This window comes from Betta splendens, chromosome 10 (genome assembly GCF_900634795.4).
Source record: "Betta splendens chromosome 10, fBetSpl5.4, whole genome shotgun sequence".
NCBI lineage: Eukaryota > Metazoa > Chordata > Actinopteri > Anabantiformes > Osphronemidae > Betta > Betta splendens.
Genome location: NC_040890.2, coordinates 8654779 through 8680454, shown reverse-complemented (window position 1 = coordinate 8680454; position 25676 = coordinate 8654779). Strand labels below are relative to the sequence as shown.

At 43.1% G+C, this 25676-nt stretch overlaps 3 protein-coding genes across 11 annotated transcripts; 2 read left to right on the top strand and 1 right to left on the bottom strand.

Moving 5' to 3' along the window:
* The first annotated feature begins 504 nt into the window (after positions 1-504).
* anxa6 (annexin A6) lies at positions 505-9415 on the top strand. Of its 2 annotated transcripts, none has more exons than XM_029165661.3 (25): positions 505-878; positions 1784-1839; positions 2867-2951; positions 3065-3159; positions 3242-3355; positions 3439-3529; positions 3612-3691; positions 3772-3828; positions 3898-3991; positions 4091-4186; positions 4272-4330; positions 4414-4536; positions 4628-4686; positions 4923-5001; positions 5531-5612; positions 5842-5936; positions 6084-6197; positions 6745-6835; positions 6909-6988; positions 7181-7234; positions 7349-7442; positions 7517-7612; positions 7693-7751; positions 7963-8100; positions 9065-9415. In XM_029165661.3, the coding sequence occupies exons 2-25, from the start codon at positions 1837-1839 to the stop codon at positions 9122-9124; spliced, it is 1998 nt and encodes a 665-aa protein (XP_029021494.1). In that variant the 5' UTR covers positions 505-878; positions 1784-1836; the 3' UTR covers positions 9125-9415. The 2 variants fall into 2 exon arrangements, with proteins under 2 accessions (XP_029021494.1, XP_029021495.1); XM_029165662.3 differs by having other exon boundaries at positions 507-878; positions 7963-8085.
* Positions 9416-10646: 1231 nt separating this feature from the next.
* On the top strand, positions 10647-22790 carry tnip1 (TNFAIP3 interacting protein 1). Of its 8 annotated transcripts, none has more exons than XM_029165654.3 (18): positions 10647-10779; positions 14070-14252; positions 14729-14872; positions 14955-15040; positions 15214-15273; positions 15985-16194; positions 16687-16781; positions 17225-17393; positions 17605-17697; positions 17824-17889; positions 18877-19008; positions 19133-19261; positions 19343-19477; positions 19581-19706; positions 19822-19905; positions 20318-20527; positions 20766-20853; positions 21056-22790. In XM_029165654.3, exons 2-18 carry the CDS (start codon positions 14105-14107, stop codon positions 21151-21153), a joined length of 2073 nt encoding a protein of 690 aa, XP_029021487.1. In that variant the 5' UTR covers positions 10647-10779; positions 14070-14104; the 3' UTR covers positions 21154-22790. The 8 variants fall into 8 exon arrangements, with proteins under 8 accessions (XP_029021487.1, XP_029021492.1, XP_029021491.1 ...); XM_029165659.3 differs by lacking the exon at positions 10647-10779 and adding an exon at positions 12864-13009 and having other exon boundaries at positions 14982-15040; positions 15214-15249; XM_029165658.3 differs by lacking the exon at positions 10647-10779 and adding an exon at positions 12864-13009 and having other exon boundaries at positions 14982-15040.
* A 162-nt stretch (positions 22791-22952) lies between these two features.
* gpx3 (glutathione peroxidase 3) lies at positions 22953-25609 on the bottom strand. The gene is made up of 5 exons (XM_029165727.3): positions 25362-25609; positions 24356-24506; positions 24155-24272; positions 23579-23678; positions 22953-23468 (listed from the first exon to the last, which is right to left on the bottom strand). Exons 1-5 carry the CDS (start codon positions 25458-25460, stop codon positions 23247-23249), a joined length of 690 nt encoding a protein of 229 aa, XP_029021560.1. The 5' UTR covers positions 25461-25609; the 3' UTR covers positions 22953-23246.
* Positions 25610-25676: the final 67 nt, after the last annotated feature.

Sequence of the window (25676 nt, the reverse complement as noted above, 5' to 3'; positions counted from 1 at the left end):
AATCATTTTTTTGTATCACTTCTGTGTCCAGTACAAGAAATAAAGACACAACTTGTAATTGTATCACACTTTAAGTACGAACATTTGAAAGATTGTTGATGTATTGAAAATAACGTGAATAGTCTCAGCTATGGGTCTGATATCTCCAACTGGTGACCAGTACATAAACAGAGGCTTTTGTAAAGCACGTTGTGTTTGGATCAGGCGCTGAATGGGTTCATATTAACCCTAAACTGTTTAAGTCAAAGTTCGAAGCGCTGTCTGTTTGCTGTGGGGTAGTGGATCTCTGGCCTGCCTCTCTCCCCTGCCCCCTCCCTCAGCAGCTATGCTGGTGTCTGTCCCCACTTACTGGAAAGGACGCCTGACAAGTCAGAAATAGAGCAGACACGCTCTCACGGAGGTGCCAGGAACCCCTCTATTTTCTGTTACACTACGTTATATGTGCAGTTGTAACAAATGTTTAAAGACATACGCGTGTTTCATAAGATTGTGGGCCCTTTGTAGTACAATAACCGGTGGCGTGGACGCGGCTTGGGTCTGTTTTCCGTCCTGCAGCGTTTGCAGAACAGCGTGCGTAAAGTGCGCGTAACGCAAGAAGCGCGCAGACGTCGCGTGCTGGACGTTACAAACGCAAACATTTTGGCTGATGAAGCTGACTCCGTCGTTTGCGCTTCGAACATTTTTAATATACGACACTACCCCGCTGCAATCAGATTTCCCCACACAGTCTGGAGGCGCTGCGCACCACAGCAGTCATTGCGTCACGCGCACGTAACGGCACGGCGTGAGTCCGGGCGGAGGAGACGACCAGAGCTGGTGAGCGGGGACGAACGCGGCAGGACAACTTTCACACAACATCAGCACCCGCACTGACAAAGGTAAGGGGTTATTTATGCTCGCTGGCTTCTTCCGCCCGATCTCAGCCGATTAAAACCCGACGCCTCAGACGTTACGCTGGGAATGCGGTGGAGCGGTTTGCTGATGCGTCACTATTGAATGGGTCAATGAACTGAAGCAGGCAGAACTATAACACGAGCTGAACTGAAGCAGGAGGACGGTTGGTCTACAGGAGTGTTTTATTAAGTGGACACAACAAACTGATAGAAACTAAAACGACTATTGGCTCGTTTTTGCGTCAGGGAGAAGTATCATAATAATATATAGTTTGATATAAAGTCTATAGAGTTTATTCCTCAGTGTGGGTGCAGACGTAGGGTGTGGCTCATATAGAGGCCAAGATCCCCCCAGACCTGATCCTGACATTAAGCTAAACTCTGCGAGCTATTTTGGGACGACTCCTGCCTCTCCTCCCTTAAACAAACAGTACATTTACAACGTGAATGGTGGTGTTATTTCTCCTCTGCTGAAAAGTTGAATAAAAACATTGTCAAACATTTCAAATTCAGAAAAATAGTTATTGGAGAAACTCCTAGTTCTCCTATGAAGCTATGGGCCCTTATACACAGGCCTCTCCATGGCTGCAGTATGTAAAAAGGACCGGACTGCTTTTCATTTAATGCAAACGAGTCCACTTGAGTTCCAATAATCGTGGAAGTGAGGTTGGATCTGGTAGTTAATGTTCTCCCTGTCCTCTTCTCTGCTGCCGTGCTCTTGTTCTGACCAGTTCTAAGCAGGTCCATGTGGGACAGAGAACAGACCTCCTCATTAGAAGGAACCGTGAAAAGCAGGCTCCTCATCATTGTGTCTGCTGATGTGACCTTTATAAGGCCAGGAGAGCTTTGCATTGCTGTTACATCATCAGCATTATTCTTTCCTCCTCTAGGCCCCAAACTATTGATTCCTGCCCAGCGGTGTCATAGAAGACCAAATACAGGCATGGTAAGTAGACAAGGCCTCTCTCATAAGAGACTTTACCATTAGTCTAAGGGCACTGGAGCCAATCCCAGCAGTTATAGGGGGAGCTCACCACATCTGTCTATGGAACAGGCATGATTTTGTTCAGTGAGTGTGAGGTTATTCCTCTGCTGCAGATAAGGTGTCAGTGCTACCTACGGCGCCTGCACATCTGATGGACACACCCGATAGTACATCATCAACTGTGGCTTTGTATAATTATTTAAAGCTTCTGTGCCACAAAGACAATGTCCTGCCGTTGTGCTCTTAACCGAAGTAAAACGCACACGCTGCGCGTTATCACACGGTGACTGGCGACTGGAGCAGCAAATGTAACTCCTGTTAAATCCACACTAGTGAACAGTCAGTTAGTTAGTGAACAGCCTGTTGCTACAGGGGCTCGCGTCCGTGGCCCTGTTGCTGTCCAGCTGTCCTGAAGAATGATGATTGCTGTAGTGAAGCAGAAGCAGAGGCCCCTCAGCAGGGTGGGGAACGCTTTGGCTCACTGCCTCAATGCAGCAGTGGGATGAGCTCTTGTTGTGTTACTTTTTGTCTCATCCCATTGACACCACAGCTACCGTACGTACAGTAGGACCCAAATTGTATATTCATAGTTATTTTGATATTTGGGCGGGAAGTTGTTTACGCCGAGCTTGGCCCTGCTTTTCATGTTTACACACTGGGGCCTAGCTTCATGTCAGACCCCTGCTAAGAAAGCGGCTTTTGTGTGCAACCTGACTCCCTGTGACCCATACACACCCCTTGCCCTGCCCCCCCGCACGCGTGACCACACAAAGACACAGCACAATGCACGCTGGCGTCTCGTATGATGTGTCAGGGGTGAGACAGGTGCACGGAGTCAGCTGCTGCGTGAACACATGTAGCTTTACCTCATTTCTGTTACTGACTTTTAACTGGGGGGTGCGGCTTTGCCCCCATGTTGTCGACACCCACAGTTCGAGTGTGTCTGGTTTACACTCAGATACGATGCCCTTCTCGATTCTTCCTGCAGGCGTTCAGAGGCACAGTCACAGACGCTCCCGACTTCGATCCCAGCGCTGATGCCGAGAGCCTCTACAATGCTATGAAGGGCATCGGTGAGTGCCCCGCTCCTCCGGGACGTTTGGACGCGGTGGCGAAAATGCCACCTTTCATCTTGAGCACACTAAGAGTTTCCCTCGGCCGCCAACCGTTGCTTTGTGTTCCTCAGGTAGCGATAAAGAGGCCATCTTGGACCTGATCACGTCAAGGAGCAATGCACAGAGGCAGGAGGTCATCGCAGCGTACAAGTCTAGCTTTGGAAAGGTGCAGGGACGTTTGTTTCACTAGCAGCACAGTCATGGGCAGCAGCTACAACTCCACAATGTGTCTGTAAATGCTTCATCAGGACCTGATCGATGATCTGAAGTATGAGCTGACGGGCAAGTTTGAGCGTCTCATTGTTAGTCTGATGAGAAAGCCAGCATACCACGATGCCAAAGAAATCCATGATGCAGTCAAAGTAAGAATTCCGACCTCAGAGACCCCTGTCACATCCAGGAAATCAAGGGCTGAGCATTAATTAAGATCACGCTCTCTTTTAAGGGTGTTGGGACAAACGAGAAGTGCCTGATTGAAATTCTGGCTTCCAGGAACAACAAACAGATACATGATATGGTTGAGGCCTACAGGGATGGTAAGTCATGCCCAGCATCTGTTTCATAAATATATTATTAGTTTGGCGCCTATGAACATTTTCCATCAATGTTGGTCGTTAGCCTATGGCAGAGACATAGAGGAGGATGTAGTTGCAGACACGTCCGGTCATTTTAAGAAGATGCTGGTTGTTTTACTGCAGGTCAGTTTTCCAGAATAAGAGCCTTTTACCTTTTAGAGTGTGTCGGTTTTCCTGTGACTGTGCTCCTGTGGTTGTTTCAGGGGACCAGAGATGAGTCGGGGGTAGTGGATGCAGACCTGGTGCAGCAGGACGCACAGGTAGGAGTCTATACTGCGTACGCTACGGTTTTAGGGTCTGTCATGTCATCCTGTGCCTTCTGTGCGTAGGACCTGTATTCAGCCGGAGAGGAGCAGTGGGGGACAGACGAGGCCAAATTCATTATGATCCTGGGAAACCGCAGCGTCACCCACCTGCACATGGGTGAGCGCCTTCACACGGCCATGAGGCAGTCTGAGCATTTTCCTGCAGACCATAATCCTCTCACGAGTAAACGGCAATAATACAGTGTTTGGTGTTTAGTGTTCGATGCGTACGAGGCTATTGCAGAGATGTCCATTGAGGACAGCATAAAACATGAGCTGTCTGGAGACTTCGAGAGGCTAATGCTGGCAGTTGGTAAGAAGGCACAGGTTCTCTTTGTTTATTTGTTTTGGGGATTTGATGTCATTAACACAGGTCTCTCTTTCTCTCGCTTTCTCAGTCCAGTGCGTAAGGAGTCTGCCCATGTTTTTTGCCAAGCGTCTTTATAAGTCAATGAAGGTAAAGTCTAACTACAGATGTCTCTCTGAATGATTATGTTGACTGCATCACCTACATTATATTTCTCCTCCACTGATGTCCAGGGACTCGGTACGGCTGACAACACCCTGATTCGAATCATGATTTCTCGCTCTGAAATTGACATGTTGGACATTCGAGAGTGTTTCCGTCTCGCATACGAGAAGTCACTGTACAACATGATTAAGGTTAGAAAATCAGCTGGCTTTGCACTTATAGGCAGGACACTTTAGAAGGAGCAGACCACTAAAATGATTTTTGTTCTGCGTTCAAATCCAGGACGACACATCGGGGGATTACAAGAGGACACTGCTCAATTTGTGTGGAGGAGATGACGAGTAAGTGACATCAGAAACCACAGGAGGGCGCTAGAGCATCGGTTTTGGAGGATAATAGTTTAAAATCATTGGCATGGACACATATATAATAACTGGCACAGGCCTTTGACTATTATCCATAAGGGAAAAAGTATTTCTTTTAACTGGTCACTAATCATTTTAAAACTCTCTAACACTGAACTACATGAGGTTGTGGCTTTTTTGTGAGCTGTATTGTGTTAACCTGACTGTTACAGCCTAGCTGGAGAGTTCTTCCCTGAAGCCGCTCAAATAGCCTACAAGATGTGGGAATTAAGTGCCATGACCAAAGTGCAGGTTTGGCGTCATCCGCTCCCACTTTAGACGTGTCTTTGCATGTTTGCTCAGATGTGCCGCGCATCCTCGCCTTCTGCAGCCACCTGCTTCGCGGCGCTGTGAGCTCGTGCTGATAACGCTTCCGCGTGCGCACGGCGAAGGCTTTGTGTGTGATCAGATTCAACGATCAGCGCTGCTCGCAGGAATTAAAATGCCATTGTTTGCCCGGCGGTGAATGTCAGAGGCGTCTCAGCATTCCTCGCCCACCTGCTCAGCGTTGGTGGCGTCGCGACCTCTGACCTCCGGAGGCCACAGTCCTCCTCCCATGTCAAGAAGCCGTTATTGTGAAATATTTGGCTTTTTCACATTAGCTCTCACTCGCATAAGAGGTTTTATTCCTACTTATCACCCCTCTGCATGCTCACTGCTTAAAACTACCAGACCGGCTCTATTTAAAGAATAATAAAACACAACGGGCTTTGTATGTTTGTGGGTGTGGTATATGTGAAGTCTGTATTTTCTTCTAACATTCTCGTTTTCACTACCTCAGCTCAGGCCAACAGTTCGCCCGGCGCCTAACTTTGATCCTGCTGCCGACGCACAAGCCCTGAGGAAAGCTATGAAGGGATTTGGTATGAAACACCAAATATTACAGCACACGTCCACTACGGCTACAATGTTACAGAAAGAAACAGGACAGGACCAAGTCCTATGGAGGCAGTGTTGTTTGAATATGTTAGGCCATATCTAATAAAAAGCTTTAAACCTTTAAATATACAAATGGTGCCTGCAATGAAATGTGTCACATTCCATATGTTCATGCATTATTTACATATATTATTGAATCTTTCTGCTCTACAGGAACAGACGAGGATGCAATAATTGAAATTGTTGCAAGGAGAAGCAATGCCCAGCGGCAGGAGATCAGACAGACGTTCAAATCCCTACTGGGAAGGGTGAGAGAGATGAAAAATATAGGCAGGAACGCTTCAGGTGTAACTTGTGTCTTATCAATTTTTAATGTATATGTAAACGTCAGTGGAAACAGCAGAATCTGCTATTAGTGACATTGTAACATATTTGTGTAACTGTTCTCTCTTTAGGATCTGATGAAGGACTTGAAGTCTGAACTGTCAAAGAACTTAGAGAGGCTCATCATTGGACTCATGTTGACACCGGCGGAGTTCGACGCCAAAATGATGAGGAAGGCGATAGAGGTACAGGCGATCCCACAGGCTGAAATTATAGGGGCCGTGAGAAAATTGTGAGAAAATGTAAATTACGCAGAATTTGAAAGTCAAATAACTTTGCATTTTAGTTGTTTACAGTCTATCAAACTTTGACTGAATTTCCGTGTGAATGTAACTTACTGTACTGTATGTTTCTACAGAGAGCAAAATATTATAATGTATATATGCTCAGATGTAACAGTGATTACAAATGTGCTAATAATTTGTTCATTGCAAAAGATATAAAAATAATAATATATAATATAATAATAATAATAATATAATAATATATATATATGCTGATAGTGATATATATATATATATATATATATATATATATGTATATGTGTGTGTGTGTGTGTGTGTGTGTTATATATATATATATGTGTTCAATGTGCTATTAAGCCCAATGACCCAAGAAGAATATTACAGTATAAAATAAGTTTATTAACAAGCACAGGTAAATAAAGATAAACAAGTTTATAAAAAATTAGTTCATATTGTCAAATGTCTTTTTGTAAACTCAATTTCACAGGGAGCTGGGACAGATGAACACGCTCTGATCGAGATCCTAGTCACCAGAAGCAACGAGGAAATACTTGCCATGAATGCTTCCTACAAGAGCAGTGAGTTTGAGTCAGACGGTTCGTGAAGTTTCCTGCTTCAGAAAGGTTCTACTTGCAATGTGTTGCTTTTCAGCCTATAAGAAGTCTCTGGAGGAAGCCATTCAGTCGGACACATCGGGTCACTTCTGCCGCATTCTGGTTTCTCTGGTGCAGGTGAGGCCTGTCATCATGAGAGCCTACAGTGTGTTCATTTTCCACACCCACTCACTAGTCACAGTCTGATTGTAGTCTTGAAAAAGGTTTGCTTTTATTTACCCCAATAGATTTCTTCCACAATTTGATTTATGAAATGTTGTTGGTGAGCTGCTGATCCGTGAATGATTTATAGTGCGCTACTCTGTCCAGGGTGCAAGAGAGGAGGACCCTGCAGATCTGGAAAGAGCAACTGCCGACGCTCAGGTGATTTGCTGAACAAGCCCGATCGTGTTTCTTTTCCCTGTTTCACTGTGTCACAAAGGTGAAATAAAAGAGTAGGCCATATCTTGGTTCAGTTTTTCTTTTTGCACTTTTTAGGAACTTGCCAACGCGTGCAACTCAGATTCTGATGACATGGAAATGAAGTTTATGAGCATTCTTTGCACCAGAAGCTTCCCTCATCTCAGAAAAGGTCAGAACAGAAGGATCATGAGCGGTTAGTTATAGATCTGTTACATCGCGACTAACATGATCGTCTCTGTTTAGTATTTCAGGAGTTCGTCAGATACACCAACAAGGACATCGAACAGATTATCAAAAAGGAAATGTCTGGAGATGTGAAAAATGCATTTTACGCCATTGGTAAAAACCAACTCTGACGTTGTTGTGTCACGATTACACTATACACTGTGTGACTCAGGCCCGCCGTCTTTGCTTTGCAGTCCGCAGTGTAAAGAACCAGCCCTCGTACTTCGCAGACCGTTTGTACAAAGCCATGAAGGTATTTATTCAAAGCGCTTTAAATATAGAAAGGTCATGCTATTGGGTGGCTCCACTGCAGCTGCAGGCCTTGAACACATACCCAGCACTAGATGTTGGATAAGGTCATTTCTTTTGGTTCATGTAATATGTTACGGTTTTGTGTCCTCATACAGCAGCTGCTACTGCAACTAAAGCAGAATAAACACAGCAGCTATTGATCTTCCCTACAGGGCCTTGGCACAGATGACAGAGCGCTGATCCGCATCATGGTCTCCCGCAGCGAGCGCGACCTTTTCAACGTGCGCAAAGAGTTCAAGGAAACGCACGATGTGTCACTCCACGAATTCATCCAGGTAGAAACTATGATCGTAAGTCTGAGTCTTCGTCTACTGGGGCTGCTGGCTGCTCCGTTTTCTGTCACGTCTCAGGCGCGTTTTTGTGTCTCAAGGCCTTTGTCCCATTGTGTGCTCGCGCCTGTGTGTGAGTGTGTGTTGCACATCCTTCCTCTGCTGCTCGGGGGTGGGGTGGCGGGGTAGTGGGGTACGGTAATCTATAGCTTCCTGTGGTGGACTCTGGGTCTGTGGCTACTGCACAGCTGTTTAGGAATTTCCCTTGCATGTTTAACTTCCTCTCTAGAGCTGCTGTGTGATTGGTTGACGGCCGCAGAGACAGGAAGAACGAAAAAGCACTTCTATAATAATTTACAGATCAAATCACCATGACACCAATGCAGACAGGCAAGTAGGTTGCCATGAATCTGCTTTGCCTAAATATTATCAGATTATGTAATAGCAAGGACTAATTACTATTGTGTATTAAATATCTATTCAATACATAAAAGTAGTTTAAAATCGCCAGTGTTATTTAAGTATTTTCAATAAAAGGGTATTTTTTTGCCTTTGGAAAAAAATAGTTTCGCATTTATGCTAAGATAATCCAGCTAACTGCTGTGTGTAGTTTCATAAATACTATGCTGACCTAAGAACAGTATCACTCCTCCCATCGAACCTCCAAAGATTAATTCCCCAAATGAGGAACTATTCCACTAAAAACATACTGTGGTATATAAGCGTGTTGATTACAGATAGAGATCAGCGTGTCAGCACATATAAAGGGTAATTCCACTTCTAAAGCTGTCTGATTTAATCAATATTAGTACGTTTCTAGACGTCCTTGTGACTTTTATCATGCAGCATTAGTAAAAGATAAACAGGATTTCCTTCGGTGTGATTGAGAAGAGAGAAATATGCTTCATTTCATTTTTTCTTTTCTTGAATCATCAGGAGACATAAGCATGATGAAAAATGAACTGCGTTTTCTATGACTGTGCAGAGTGATACTTCTGGTGACTACCGAAAAACTCTGCTGGTGCTGTGTGGAGGGGAGGATTAAACTCATGGCGTCTCTGCAGGACAAGGAGAGATCACCGCTGCCACTCTTCAGCCAAACGAAGCCTTGCGAAGCAGTTTTCTGTCTTTATGTCTGATGGTTAGCATTTATTTAATTTTAAATGTCAAGCTTTGCGTGAAGAGCTTTGTAGGAAGAGGCCTTACACACGCAGGATGTTTGATCAGTACGTACTCAGTGCCTTCAGACAGATGGCCAGTTAATAATTACCATACATCATTATATACACTGTATCATACATACAGAGCCTGAATGAAATAAACAACATAAAAAGTGCTGTTGTGTCTTTTTTTAAATTTCAAATGATCTAATATAATAAATCAATGTATGTTTAATGCACATCGTAATCGATAGTTTGTGTAATGGGAGGGACAGTTCACTGATTACCTGTGTTCATACTGTCTGGAGAACTGGACAGAGCAGGACATTTAGCATCAGGAAACTCCCACTTGAGTTCAGCAATCTTTCAGTCATCTCATATTTCTCTCATACACCAAAAATAGGATATTGATACTGATAAGAATTTCATATTGATGAAAAATGATATTTTAATGGTTGGATATCAGAAGCTTATGTTCTTGTTGTTCCCTCCGGTAAGTAAAAAGCACGCCTTCCTCAGCTTCCTGACTATCACGGCCTAAACGCGCTCCACCGTGTACAGTACATCTACACATTTCAAAGAGGCACGAACTGCACCAACGTCTCTCTTAGTTCTGTATGCTTTATAACGCAGGCGAAAAAGTGCAAGGCAGCTGTCCTTGTTCTCGTAAGCGTCTCAGCTCATTGCCTGTGTGCGAGCGCAGCTGTCAGGCCATCTTTGAGTTAAAAGAGGAAAGAAGAAAAAAGATGTATGTGGTGAGGAAATCCCCTGCAGTACGCCAAAATCCAAGAAATTGAGTCTGCAGCAGTCAGTCACACTCTGGTCTGAATGGCACACCCGAGCTGAAATTGCTCCATTTGATGATAATTATAAAAGATCAAGAGATTACTTTAATATACCATTGTTAATATGCAGCTGGTGTCAAAATATACACTGTTCTCGAGTTTCCCTTTTGATAGTTGGGGGAACTTTGCTCTGTGCTGCTGTTCACAAAAGGCACAAAAGTGAACTGGAATTAGATTGTGTCTAAAGCGTACGTTAAAGCTGTCACGTCCTTAGATTAGGTTACAAACGTCCCTTCAGGTTTTGACTTGTTTCTCTACAGTCACCATGACTAATGTGCCACCATGATGTAATCATGCAAACAAGTCATGCACTGCAGCCTACATGCTACACTGTAATTGTACGTGCAATAAGTATGTACTGTATTTGAGGTCATTTGCACATTTTTCTTGACTGATGTTTGCTTTGTGCCGCATGTTGAGCCTTCGTGGCCTCTACTTCGTTTGCTTTTGCCATGTCTCTTGCAATTTGACCCACGTGCTGCAAGGATCTGCACGCAAACGCATTTGATTGAATCGTTGCTGTGATGTGTTTTGTTTCTCAGTAAAGGCAACACACAGTTGGACACACACCAGGTTCTGTTCAGGCTGTGTATCAGGCCATTTTACTGGGTTATGGGAATTCCCCAAGTCGCACAGTGAAATTGCTTCCCCCCATTCACGCGTTAAAAAGTGCCTCTCCGACGCTGAATGTGTGGGTGAGTTGTTGTTTATTTGTTTTAACATTTCAAATGTAGTAACATTTTAGGTCTGTTATCGTTGTTTGTGGTCTCGTCTTTAGAAATCGGTTATAAGAATTTTCTGCTGTGTCTGAAAAGAGTTCTTACGCTTACATGTTACATTATATAGCACAAAGGTAACACTAGAAGCATTGATTTCTGCTCTATATGTTGAAAACATGTCTAGTTCTGGTGTTGTGTTATATTTACTGGCAGGTAACATTTAATTCTATATTCTGAAATTGGAAATAGCTGTTCATTCCCTTCTGTTTTATGTTAAACCTGGAGTTAAAGAAGATAGTGTATAAATATAACACTTGTCAGTATTATAACTTACTCTAAGTCTGATAGTGACATAATTTACATGCTGGCTCACTAGATTCTTGTTCTAAATAAGCTTATTTATGAACAACCTGTTAAAAAAGAAGTTGAAATTGAATTATATCTAGTGCCAGTACATAGCTCAACCAAATGTTCTGCGTAGTGACTAAGACTCTGTAGTGAAGATGTCCCTGGGCTGGAGAGGGAGAGGACAGCCAGTAGCCAGCAAACAAAGCTTGTTTTGTACTAAGTAGCTCAGAGCTAATGAATGTCAGCTGCTGATTTCTGCAGCTAGGAGATGGGCACCCAGAGCACAATCCGTACTTGTGATGCATTGGGCTTCAGTCTGGTGATTATCCTGCCCACATGTCATCTGCTTATTCCTGTGGGATTTTGAGGAGAATACCTTTATTTTTGTTAAAGCACCAGGAGCACAGTTGCACAGCTGGACTGAGACATGTGTCACATCCGCAAGCATTAGTCTGGACGGCAGGTTTCTGGTCACTGCTGGGTTACACACTACAGTATAAGATGTTAAATTTTGCCGTTGTATGAGCTTTGCTTTGATGCACATTGCTCAGCTAAAATTGATCATTTGAAAAGATGCTGATTGGTATAAAGGCATTGCGCTACACACATTACAGGCAGCCTATTTCTGTAACGTGCCTTTTTGCGTGGAGTTTGTGTGTTCTTCCCGTGTCTGTGTGGGTTTTCTCCAGGTCCGTCGGTTTCCTCTCACAGCTCAAAGACATGTAGTTACAGCAGTTTAATTGTGTTGAGATTGTAAATTATTTGTTTGTGTTGTGAGTGTTTGTCTGTATATATACTGTACATACACTACAGTATGGAAACAGTGTGACTCAAGTGAGTTTGTTAATCATAAATCATAATTTAAAATTAAATGTATGTTAACACTTTGTAACTAACATTTTCACAAGCTAAATTACATTGGGATTACTGGAAGAACGTAACTCCCTGAGGAAGAAATGCGACAGTAAATGATCAGTTTAGTGATTCCCACAAGATGTCACTATAGCTCAAAATGATTTCCAAAGACATGAACATGTCAACATCAGAGCTTCAACATTTTGTTCAGTAATCAGTTGACTAAGCTTCGAAAAATAAATCCAAATTAACTTACAGTAAGAAATGATTTTTATGTGGAAAAACGTTAAAAGTAAAAAGCGTATTAAAATTTAATTGGCTGTATTTCTTTGTTGATATCAAACTGAAAGTAATCAGTACGTCAGAGCTAATGAAAGTCTCCCCTATTTTTTTACGACTCGACCATAATTGAATTACAAAGAAATGCTTGTCAAAATCATCAGTTATGAGAACACGCTTCTTATTTGTCATAATGTTAACTTACTAAGGATTTCCTGATAAGCTCTTGTTAGTTAAGTGAACAAGTCCCTTCGGAGGAAAATTGTGATGCAATCACCGAAACCCCCAACAGCCCCTAAATTTATCAATGAAGAAATAGAGTCGGTGAGAACCGAGTTCATGTGGTGAAGCTTTCAATGAGCAAAAACAATAAGAAGCAATTCCATTTAAATAATAGGGATTATACGACGCTTTTTAAACTATCGGTGTGTCTCGTATGAGCATCTTTACTAATAACGGATATAAATTAAACAGGTTTTTATAGATCTGCTACTGTCACTATAAAATATGGTCTTCCAGTACGTGCACGATTCGGCTGCAGTGTTTACATTACGGTCAGTGGATGATGTCGGTGCCCCGCTGCCTAGCGATTGGTCCGATGAGCTGTCAATCATCCCTGTTTACATCAAACGTTGCGAGGTGGAATTTCCCAGGTTACAGCATAGACCAGTAGACCACTTCCGCAATTGATGTCTGGGCAGAGAGACGAGGGGCCAGCTGAAAGGTACCCAGCCTGAAAACACCTCTTTGTTCTTCGGGTTGTCGTTTAACCCCGCTTTCCGACTAACTTACTGTATTGGTTAAAGTATCTTTAGTGAGTAAATAAGAGGAGCTAGCGGCTTCCTGCTCCGCGCTGTCATCTAGCGTTAGCTAGCCGAAAGCTAACGAGGATGTTGCTAGCAATTTGCATGACAACAGCGAAAACTAATATTAGCCTTCTTCAGCCAATCAAGGTATCTATCATTAGCTAGATTGTGCTATTTTTCACTTACGGTTATTGGGTAGATGGTTGTTAGCATTTACGTATCGTTGTGTATCTTTTCTTAGCTTTTGTCCCTTTTTCTTTCAGATGTGAACGTTGTAGTTGTCATATTTAGCTTTGACAATCGTTAGCACCTTCCAACCATATGGTTCACTCTGGGAGGGAAATGATGACATAGTGGTGGCGTTATTGCTTCTTTTGTCCTTTCAAAGCTACGAGATGGTCCTTTATTATCTTCACCGATTCTCAGCGAGGGGTCACAGAGGATGCAGTAGGATGTGTGAATATATCGTCTTTATTCAATCGAACCCAAGAAGAGAAGCATAGGTAGTTTGTCGTGAATCTGATATTTTTACATAGTTAGATTTAATTAAAGGTTTAAAATTATGGTTGGGTAATATTTATTTAACAGACAATTCCTGTGTTGATTGAGGTTGATTGTGTGTTTGTTAGTCTTGTTAGCGCTTTACTTCTTACTTTAACTTCCACTAAAAGGACTGAGTATGTGCAGTATTTTTGCATTCTGTTACATAATATGTTCACTCCTTTGTGTTTAAAATACTATTTATATCACCTTTTTGTAAGGTTAAGTGTGTATGCTTTTATGGCATTCATACTGTATAATTTTTCGCTTACGTATGTTTAAATGAAAGTCCTGTCCTGCACTAATGTCCTGCCCATGGTGTACCTTGTCCATGACAGCAGGGATAGTCTCCAGCATACCTGCAACCCATACAAGGACAATGCATTAGAAAGTAAGTATGTGAGTGAGTAGATATAAGTTACTATTTTCTTTTTGCAGTTCCAAGAATCATGTCTAAAAAGTAAGCGACAGCCATGGATGGGAAAAGCCCGTACCGCATCTATGACCCAGGCGGGAGTGAGGTCAAGGCCCGGGAGGAGGCTGGAGGTAGAAGCAGCTATCGGCAGCTCCTGGAGGAGAACAGCATACTGAGGGAGCGGATGAAGGGACTTAAGAGCTTAGGTTTGTTCTTGAAAGCAGAATGATCTTTTCAAGGTGAAAGACTGGTGCCAGCTGCTCTTTGACATTACATATTTTTGTTCTGTTCTCAAACATTTTTATGTTGATTTGAATTTATGTATTTATTAAGGGCCATAATTACTTTATTTTATCATGTAAAATCTATAAGCGATAATCTACTTTATCAGAAGATATTTAGGGGAGGAAAAATTTACTGCCCTAACCCAGCCAAATGCGGTGGAATGCAGTAAAACGTGTTGATCTTCAAAGCTCGCATGCCAATCATGTCAATGGTTTGGGTGCTCCTCTTTTGACTCATAGGAGTACTGCTTGCAGAGACTGTCTCTGAACTTTTGTCACATCCTATTTCAAAACTGCTCTGTGATAGCTCTAGTTTTAGCAGTGAAAACTGAAATAATTTAGGTTTAACTTAGTAAAAAAGCGACTGATTATAGGCAACATCTCTCTGTAACTTGCAGGTGATTTGTTGGAAGAGTCTCAATCGGAGGCGTCAAGACTGCGACAGCGTGTGGAGGAACTTGTGAGAGACAACGAGGCCCTGAAGTCCTCCAGCTTTGCTGCCAGTCTGTGTACAGGTGGCCCAGTTCAGACGGAGACCCAAAGTATGTTTCTCAGGCTGATTAATTGAACTTTGTCGATCACTCAGCAGTGGATATACCTTGGTATTGGTGGGCACTTTTTCAGGTAAACCCTGTTTACATCACACTGCAGAACAGAAGGAGGAGCAAACAAGCTGTCTAGGAAAGACCCTACAACCCGAGAAGCCCAATGTAAGTATTTCGTATTGTGTATAAAAGCTTGTATTGAGGCTTATGTAGTATTTGCAGAATGTTGTATAATTGTCATAACCAGACATATTTAGTATGTGTCCATGTGGCAGTTGAAAATACACTGTTTAGAAGCTACATATTTTACATGGCTATTTATCCTTTGGTCTTTACAGGAGGCCTTCTCAGAATATGAGGTTGTGAATATGGAGGTAAAGACTTCAGATGCCTTGACTGTACGTAAAAAAAATTGTTGTGACATGCAATGTTATGAAAAATTTTCCACCTATAACAGGAACATACGTGTATGTTGTTCCAAATAATCTTTGATTTTTAGTCTCAGTAGTATGCCTCACTCTGGGTGTTAACTCCTATAAGTCAGTCATTAGTTTAATTTATTTGGACTAACGTCAGTCATTCTCTAGACATTTCCTCAATATTAGGAACATGTCCTTAGTGTGGTGACTCACAAACAAACTCAACAGTGGTATCTCCAGCCTGAGTCAGCCAGTGGAAAGTCCAGGATTATCACTGACTAGAGTTACACCCTGATTCATTCACACATCCAAACGACATGTTGCTACAGTGGGACATAATGCCAGAATATTTCAGGAGCACATATTGTCAAAACTGATTTACTCAGCTGTTTGTGCCTAAATTGACATAGTCTCTGTATACTGTTTTAATTTATACTACAATGCTTTTGTTTTTGGTAACTATTGTCTGGTGTGGACTTAAGGACTTAATGTAAATTCAGCAGGCCAAACTGGTTTGGCGTTTCAGATAAATCCGATGATCCTCGTCATAGAACTAGTAGCATGATGACTCTTAGAGTATGTTGATCTTTCAGTTGTGTGCTATTTGAAATGCATCTGTAGTTGTAAACTGAACCTCGTGAGTCAGCCAGCGAGGACGGACTGACTGTTCACCTGTTTGGGTATCCCCAGGCCGGATCAGCAGCAGGAGTAGTCCCCCTCCTGCCTCAAGAAAACATCGAGCTAGCAAGTCAGCTGAAGAGACTAGAAAGCTCATTTAGCATATTCGCAGAGGAGTCCAACCCGAACCAGCTGTTGGCTCATCTCGGTCGCATGGCTGTCGAGTTTCACCATCTCTCCTCAAAGGTCCAAAAGAATGAACAGAGGACATCTCTCCTACAGGTATTTGGACTATACAAACTAAACCATGCCGCCGTCTGGCTTTTTCAATTTTAACGATGACTGCAGCAGCAATAACCGTTACAAGCAAGATCACAAGAAGTTATTGCCTTTCATTTTAAATATATAGGTGTTTTATATTATACATGCATTAACCAGACCTGTGCAAACTAAAACTAAATTTTAATAGTTTAGCAGAAATTCTGTTAAGTCCAGTTTCATGTGTTTAAAATTGTGCTTACATGGGATCTGACGTCACAGAAAAACAAACAAGATATATGCCGTAGGTTGTGAATTCTTAGTTATATCTCATCATATACATCTCAGCACATTACAGCCTTAGTTTTTACTACACATAAATAAATCACTATTTGCAATGCTTGAGTCATGCATATACTGTATATATTTTTTTCTCAACCATGTAGTTGTGTTGTGTGAGAAATGTTATGAAATCATGAAGACTTTTTTTAAATGCTGTGACTTTGTTGCTCATAGACTCTCTGTGAGCAGCTTAGACAGGAGAACAATGAGCTCAGAAAGAAAATGGAAGAGGATCATCATATCAGAAATCGAGATCTGGAACAGTTGAGGTAATTTTTAGTTTGTCCTTCACTTTTAATTTGACTCAGGTTTCTGTTTGCACTAGCTAAAAGAGAAGCTTTATAAATGTTAAGGTCAGGAAAAAAATAAACTGTCATAAGTTAAATAACTAAACGCAAACATTCATACATTTTTTTTAATCTGTCTGATAAATTAGTTGCTTATGACCTTACTGTAGGCTGTAGTGTTGTAGTGAGTCATTCAGTGACAAAGTCCTACTAAATCTTCACCTGGTCTTGGATGCTTATCTCCATGCTTTCACTTTTGATGGGGGGTATTCCAGTGCTTCCTGGCAGCATCGCCTACTCATACCCTCATACAGTGGGTTTTGTAGGGTCTTCCCAAAGGACACCCTGACGCTGCACTAAAATGCCACCAAACTCTGGGAAGGGACACATTCACTAAAACCTTCATTTTCATTTTGATGAATCAGGCAGGAGAATCAAAAACTTAAGGAGCTTGTAACCGGAGGAGCACCAGCAGCAGTAACTGCATCATCTGCAGCAACATCTGACACCGACGCTCCAGAGGCCAAAGAAGAGCCAGTGAAAGAGGAATCCGCTGCTGTGCGACCTAAGATGGAGGCAACCACTCCACAGAGGGTAGTTTAAATTTAATCACACAGCACTTTATTTTTTGACACACTTTAAATATTCTTCTTTTAGGTACCATGTACTAGATTGGCTTATTTAAAACTGTAAACAATTGTACTTTTATAAGAGTACTAATCAAATTGCCCACTTTTAAAGTGTGTGGGGGACTGGTGTAATGGAGGACTATTATGGATTTAGGGAATGTTTTCTGTTTCCACAGAGTGGAAAGGCTGCAGAGAAAACCCCAACTAAACCTTGTGATGTTGAGGTGTACGAAAAAAAGATCAAGCTTTTGGAGAAGCAGAGAAAGGATGTGAGTCTTGTGTTTTTTTTTTTTATTCTTGTGTTCATCCTCTTTTTGCCATAGGGGAAAGTCTCTGTGTACTTTGTTTCCTATATGTTCATTGTCATTTGTTTCGCTTTCTGATGCTGCTTACAGGTACTGGAGGTGAACAAGCAGTGGGACATTCAGTGGAACTCCATGAAGTCACAGTTCGAGCAAAAGGTACAGTAATGACTTTACAGCTTTTTATGAGCGGTGTGGGAAGACATCTTTGAATGATATAGGGCCTTTTACAGGACAAATGATGCATAATACTCTCCAAGTTCCTTTGAACGACGTATCAATTCATCACTTCAAAGTTGATGTTTTTTTATTAAATCCGTCTAGTTCACATTCTCTCGTTTCCTTTAATGTTCTTAGTATAGAGTAGTGCTAATCTTACTTTGAGCTATGTTTAAAATGGAAAGTTTTATTGTTTGTCATTCTACTAATTTCAGCCTCTGCAGCGCCAAGCATTTGGTATTTGAAGCACATGTTGCCTTAAATACTGGCACCACTGCTGTTACTACTCTTATCAGTAGAAACATGTCAAAATTTAAATGATGATAACAGATTTAGTTTCCACACCAGAAACCGCCACACACCAGAAAATGGCAAAGAAAGCCTAATCAGCAAGTTGAGGGAAATGGGACGTTGACATTTGTGCATCAGTTGGATGTGAAGTAGCTGTTTTCTTTCTGTGTGCTTGTCCAGTGGAAAAGGTGCAATCTTGCAGCTCGCTATCTGAACATACTTACCACAAGCCCTGTCACACTTCAGTAAGAATTCCCCTCACCTCTCCGGTACCCGCTGACTTCCTGCTGTGGTGCAGTCAGAGGGCAGCAGAGACACAAATGTACACGCACGCTCATACTCACACACCTACGCTTGTGCACACCCACAGCCATGAACAAACCTACATTTACACCTTGTTAAGACGGGGACACCGTGTAACTTTGGGTTTAAACCACAGAACCCTAGATATATCCATTTGCGTCACTAGGTTTATATTTTACACAATAACTGCAGTGACTGTTTGCAAATGTGTTCTTCCTGCAGCAGCTTGGATTGTAATTTGATAACACTTTATAGCACCATATCTAGACGCATGCACCCATTCTTGCTTTTCTTTTTATAGTCGTAAGAATGTGGACTTCTTCGTCTTCACAGATTACAGACCTCAGACAGCGACTGGCTGAGTCCCAGAAAACTGTGCTTGAGTTGGAGGCCGAGCGAGAGCAAAGGCAGCGCGACTATGACAAGAAGCTGCTGTTGGCCAAGTCCAAGATCGAAAATGTGCAGGTGAGAACATCAGGATACAAAGCTCGGGCAGCGGTGGTGCAAACATCTCCAGGCCAGGAGAGACCTAGATACTTTACAATACTTTGCAAATGTGTTGTCACAGTTCTGTCTGTGTTTGTTTTAGGGGGAGAAGGAATGCCTCAACTCTGAGACAACTGAGCTGAAACAGAAGATTCGCTACCTGCAGGATCAGCTGCTGCCCCTCAGCAAACAGAGGGAATACCAAGAGAAAGAGATCCAACGCCTCAACAGGGTCAGTAGGGAGGAGCTTTAACAAGAGCCCAAGAAGGTTGCAGTGTGCTTTTCTGTGTATCACTCCTTTGTCTTCCTTCAGGCTCTGGAGGAAGCCTTAAATCTGCACTCCCCATCATCCTCCCAACAACCACCTGGACAGGGTAATTTTGCAGATGCAGCCAATAACCTGAAGAAGCAGGAGCTGCTCACTCAGATTGCTGTACTAAAAGAACAGGTGTGATGTTCATCAAAACACACGCGCAACAAGTAAACACAACAACTGTTAAGAGTACATCTTCATTTACCTAAATGTTTCCTACTTTTCTTTTATAATTTAGGTTAAGATCTTTGAAGAAGATTTCAGAAAAGAGAGGAGTGACAGGGAGCGAATGAATGAAGAAAAAGAAGACCTCAGACGGCAAGTTGAGAGACTACAGGGTCAGATAACGAATTTGACCAATCAGGTCAGTGGCTGCCTATAATGTATATTTTCGTACATTAAGCATGATCTGAAATGAAACAGATTTCAAGGACATTGTGTATTTGTTTTTTTTTTTTAATTGTGTATTTGTCTTTCAGCTTCATCAGGCACAGAATGAGTTCCAGAGGGAACGTACAGAGAGATGTAAGCTGGAGAGACTGCAGATGCAACATCACAAACAGGTACTGGCTGCAGTTCAAGTCCGAGGCTGGATGTCCTGCACACAGTGACGATATCCCGTAGCTGAAATAGCTGTTACTGTATGTTTGTGTGGCCATTTCAAAATGTATTTTTATGTAGGGCCCACTCTCTCACCTGCAGTAAACTGTGTGTTGGGCTAAACGTTGCAAGCTAGCGCCCTCTTGTGACAGCGCACAGTCATACTTACTGAACTAATCAATACCACAGGACAAGGTAGGTTGTTTGTCAGTGCATTCGGGATCAGCAGATCCAACACTTTCACTCCTCCCTGGGAGGCAGCGGCAGCGGGGTTGAAGGTCAGCAGTAGCCCATGCCAAGGCAGGGCCCCTGCTCGCTGAGAGTAGCAGCCGTGCACTGATTGGGGATCACGTGTGTACTTGTGATCCATCGTAGGGGCAGCAGCAGGAAAGACGTACCTCAGACCCCACGTCAGGCTCAGTGAACGGCCCGCTGAGCCCTCCCTACTGTGGTCCCTTTGTGCAGGTGGGACCGCAGGGCCTTGAGGGCTGGCCCATACACCTCCCTCCCCGGATGCCCAATGCAGCAGGTGCCGCAGCCGCCGCAGCACCACCCCCTGTACGAGACTTCCAACCTGTTAACCCGGTAAGGGTCCTCCTAAGGCCCCTCTGTCTCTGTCTCTGGAGTGGCTCACTGAAGAAGCACGGCTCTTTTCTTACCTCTCCTCCGCTTTTCTGTTGGGACGAACACGCTGATGCTCCTAGGTCTAACTGCAGCTTAACCAAGACACGCTTACATTCACTCTATGGCCCCATTAAGGAGTGGTTCTGATGGATAAGGTTATCGGTGGTTTGAACTAAGTTGGTTCTTTATCTTTTTTCAGGGTTTTCCTTGGCAGTCGTCTTTTCCACAGCAGAGAGGGGCCAGAGCAGCAGTAGGAGAGTGTTCAAGACCACCACCAGAAAATGCAGGTATGTTAAAGCCATAGAGTTCCAAACAATAACTCATGTGGAACAAAGATACATTTTCTTTTTTCTGAAGTCTTTTCAATTTTTTTTTTTTTTGATTGGAACAAATGTATAAAATGCGGATACTGGTTGTGTTTTGTTTTTTATCTCACAATGTGTAGTTCTATGCTGTGTTTTATAATGAATGGCATCGTTGTATCTGCAGACCAGAACGCAGCAGCAGCGGCGGCGGCGGCAGCAGCCACAGCGACAGCAGGATTTGGAAAAAGGGAGCGACAGAACATTGACCCTGGAAAGCACTAAAGCATCACCGTACCCACTTCACGGAATCTGGGTAGTAGCATGAAATCAGTTTGTTTTTGAGTTGACAAGGTGTGATTTGATTCTTTAATTTTCCTACTGAACTGTAGATATCCTATTGTAATGTTGTTTATACTTGCGTTTTATAAGGCTATTTGTGAAACGCGCTATTCTGAATATATACAAGAACTATTATTTCATTTTTTTTAAATCAGGAACTGAGGTTATTTGTTAGACATTGGAATAATTCCCTTTTGTTTTTTTTTGTTTTTTTTTCAAAAACGTATACAGACATGATTGTCTCTGCAAGTATGTAACAACTAGACAGTTTGTACTTGTAGGGTTACAGGAAGCCATTCCCCAACAAGACTACGACTACAGCTACGTATGCTCATTCCAACAATGAATGATTATAGGTACATTGAATTTTAGAATTTACAATGTGAATGTTGATTGATTTATGAAGATTTCTTCAGTATCATTAATGTTATAGAATCGTCCCATATGTGTAACTGTTCAAAAGTGGTTGTTGAAATACAAAAATTTGGGGAAACAAATTTTGATGGTGACTTACCAAAAACATGATTGTGATTATTGATAATTTATTTATAACCTGCTGTTTTGATAGTTGCATTGACTCAGTGTAAATCATTGTCTTTAGAAATGCTGTTCTTTCTATGTTGTTAGTGTAATCCCAATATATTGTAGCTATTGACATTGTATGTTTGTGTCAGACACAGAACACGATGCACAGCACATCAACCTTTTTCTTTTCCCCATGACGATGGACCTAATCTCATTAACCACAGCACTTCCACATGACCACAATGGATTTGATCACTCGTTCTGATGTTCAAACTCATGTTGTTGCATCCTGTACTACTGGCCACAGTTAAGCCCACGTACATCAACACACACTATACGAGACGCCACGCCACCAAAACCTTTGGCTGAAATTGGTGACTATATTCCTCTTCATCCTGAAATATCTTCTTTTTTATGTTGATTAAGTTGTAGAATTAAAACATTCTAATTATGCACAAGCAGCAAAAAGAATTTTCAGATTTCCGTCTGTTCTTGAAGGCACTAGGTTCATTGTCAGAGCAGTACAGCTACTACTCCACAGGAACACCATCTGCAGGGATGTCTGGCTTTGTGCTCTGTCCACTTTAACAACCAGCAATCCACACCTTTGCCGACCGACCTGTGAACTGCCTTAGTGCAAAGCCAAGAGCCGTGATCACACACACACACACACACACACACACACACACACACACACAAACGGGAGCCACTCCTCAGAATATTACTTTACCATTTAAATGGGCAGAAATAATCTCCAATCAAGCCACTGTTTAAACTGAAAGCCCGTTCAGAGCAGTGTATAGCGGACAGTCGGACGAAGGGCTTCAAAATGTGCGCAAATAGATTTGAGGCGAATTTTTAAACTTCCAGGGAACAAACTCCTGATGGGCGAGAGCTGAAATTAGACATTAGCAGAATTGCACTTTGAAAGGTATGCTGTAATTACTGGCAGTTGTATTTTCTTGGTTTGTAGCCGTTTTCCTTTTTTGCTGTAGGCAAAAGCACATGTATGACTTTTTGTATTTGACTGGCTTAATAAATCTATTCTAAATGTCCACCGCTGCCTTACCTTTCTCACTCACGTTTGGTGTGTTTTATGCAGGTTAGAAAAGCTGGCAACACAAAAGTTCATCATTCGTCACAGCGGATAAAACACGTGCAGATCAATATCAATACTGTAGTTGAGTCTTGTAATAAAAAAATGGTCAGCATCAGGGTGTTTTTTTTAATCTTTATTGGTGGTAATTAACATTTAGGTTGTGATGACTAACAGTTCCTGGGAGGAGAAGATGGCATCGTGCTGTGGGAATGCAGGGCAGCCTGAATGCACTGAAGGACTGACCTGAACCCCAGACTCAAAGGAGACACCACAGTATTCCTGTTTTCTAGCCTCCTCTTCATTCAAGATGCCACCTTCATGCATCAGAAACTGCCAATTAACTCATTACATGTTCTAACCTATTTCTACAGTTACTTCACTAGATGGATCATTTGTACAGCGACCTAGGCGTCTAATTAAAAATACCCTGCGTGTACAGCTCCAGCAGGTATTTGCGAATGTCGGCCCGGACCTGCGAAATGTTGACGCTCGGGTGCCACCTCATCACCGGCTTTCCATCTGGGCTCACCAGAAACTTCTCGAAGTTCCACTTGATGTCGCTGGTCTTTATGGGCTCCCAGAACAACCTGTCACTGGAGCTGCCGAAGCTGTCTCCTACCGGGGGGCACGACTTCTGCAGGGGACGGACACACACAAGAGCGACGGTCGAGGCAGTGGGCACAGTTAGGTAAATAAGGGTGAGAGGGAGTTAAACAGGCGCTGCCCAACCAGAACATTACTCACCTTGAGGAAAGTAAAAACCTCCTGCTCATTGTTTCCGTTCACATCACCTTTCTCAAACAGCAGGAAGTTTGGAACAAATCCGTTGCCTGGTCTGACATGTCTGGAATCCAGAGAGAGGGCAGCTTATCAGTAGACATGCCTCTGAGCATTTTGGGACTTGGCAGCTGCCCTACATTCACAACCAGCGGAGGAAAAGCACACAGTGCATGATCACAGAGGCTTTGCTATGGATGTAGGATGAGTGATGGAACCTGAGACTTAAATTCTGTGTGTGTGTGTGTGTGTGTGTGTGTGTGTGTGTGTGTGTGTGTGTGTGTGTGTGTGTGTGTGTGTGTGTGTGTGTGTGACAGACACAGGGGCCCCTAGGAGAAACTGATCTTATTGTCACAGGATGTTTCCCTAGATTAAATGAAGCTGTGCTGATTGACAGAGGATTTAACAGAATTGCAAATTCCAGCTTTGGAAGTTCTCATGTTACAGCACCTTAGAATATATAGAGAAACCTGTGTGGAGCTTCTTAATGACATTTAGGGGAATCTAAAATTTTCACGTCGTCTTTTATAAGACACTTCTTACGTCAGGCCCGGCAGGATTTCGTGCTTTTGTCCCGGTTCCTGTTTCCCGAACTGGTTGCAGGGGAAGCCAAGAATCGTGAATCCGAGTGGTTTGAGCTCATCGTGTAGTGCATTCAGTTCTGATGATACGAGAGGAAAAGTACAATGACTCCCGGTGCAGCCGCTGGTTTATAGCGTGACGCCGGCTGCGGTGCTTTCTTACCCACATACTGGAAGGTGTACCCTCAGTATGTGGCCACGTTGACGAAGAGGACGCTCTTGCCCGCATAATCGCTGAGGTTCACGGTGGAACTTCCATTCAGAGTCTTGGCCTGATATTTGTACATGGTGCCATCTGTGGATGAGTCACAGCGCTGGGGGAGGAGACACAGATCAACACAGGTTATCATACAAGTGTTAGGAGACATACTTCATACTCTACATACAGATACCGTGTACACACAGAAAGTTCCATTCAGGCTTATCTTGCAGGACCTGAGTCTGTATCTGTGTTTGCTGTTACATGTTGCATCGTTTGCTGGGAAACTGTAGACCTCTGCAGGAATTTGACCTCGTAACTTTCTACAAGTGTTTGTTTGTGGGTCTTGTGTTTTGTAATATTTTACCCCCTACGTGTTATCGTAACTGAGTCAGATAAAAAGAAGTGTTGTAAAACTTGAGTGTGTAAAGTGTGGTATTTGTTTTTTACGGTTTTCCATGACTGCCCGACAAAATAAAGCACAGATTTAAAAATTCTGAAATCATTAATAATTGCAGCATCTATGAAGCACACACGTGAGCCCATATGGAAATTAAGATAATATCCTTCTTTGTTTTGTTTTCCTGAAACGAAACATATTTTTAACACACTGAAAGCACTGTCCTACAGGTCAGGTAAACCCTTATAGTCACTGACCCTCTATTCTACTCTACTGTCGTGTTTCCAGAGCAAACGTCAGACAATTATCCACCAAAATGACCCTAAAGCATCAACAACAAAAGGCAGCAGAAGCGCATAACAAATCGGACAGGAGACAGGAAGGAAACGACGTGGACGAACAACATCTGGCAGCAGTAGCTGTAGTTTTAGGATACAAACAACATGACGTCACCCCGCTAGAGTTGAATTATCGCAGCGCACGTTCGCTAAGTGATGTCATCCGCGGCCAGGCCGTTCCACCTGCACGCGGCCATCCCGCCCCGTGGATGCGAGCCCAGCAACAGGTTACCTGCGTGAACGCGCCGGCGGCGGCGGCGGCGGGTCGCGGCCCGTGGAGCAGCAGCAGCAGCAGCAGCAGCGGAACACCGGGCCCCGTCGCGCCGTCCATCCTCTCCAGACGCGGCGACCGCTCGCTCTGGACGTGTGCGCGCCGCTCCCTCGGGATAAACCCGCTCCTCTGGCGGAGGGTGGAGCGGAGGCACAGCACAGCCGCCGCACGCGACGCCCTCTGCCGACATCAGCTGCGCAGCGGGCTGAGCGCCGAGCGCGGCGGGTCAGATAAGACTTTCATTCATTTAAATAAACAGTCACTTGTGCTCTCAGC

Excerpts from the sequence above, each read along its gene's own strand:
- anxa6 (XM_029165661.3), top strand. Across the intron at positions 3,356-3,438 it reads AAATCCATGATGCAGTCAAA|GGTGTTGGGACAAACGAGAA; the intron begins GTAAGAATTCCG and ends CTCTCTTTTAAG. Across the intron at positions 6,198-6,744 it reads TGATGAGGAAGGCGATAGAG|GGAGCTGGGACAGATGAACA; the intron begins GTACAGGCGATC and ends TCAATTTCACAG.
- tnip1 (XM_029165654.3), top strand. The coding sequence starts at position 14,105 with ATGGATGGGAAAAGCCCGTACCGCATCTATGACCCAGGCGGGAGTGAG. Across the intron at positions 14,253-14,728 it reads GAAGGGACTTAAGAGCTTAG|GTGATTTGTTGGAAGAGTCT; the intron begins GTTTGTTCTTGA and ends TGTAACTTGCAG. Across the intron at positions 16,782-17,224 it reads CGAGATCTGGAACAGTTGAG|GCAGGAGAATCAAAAACTTA; the intron begins GTAATTTTTAGT and ends TTGATGAATCAG.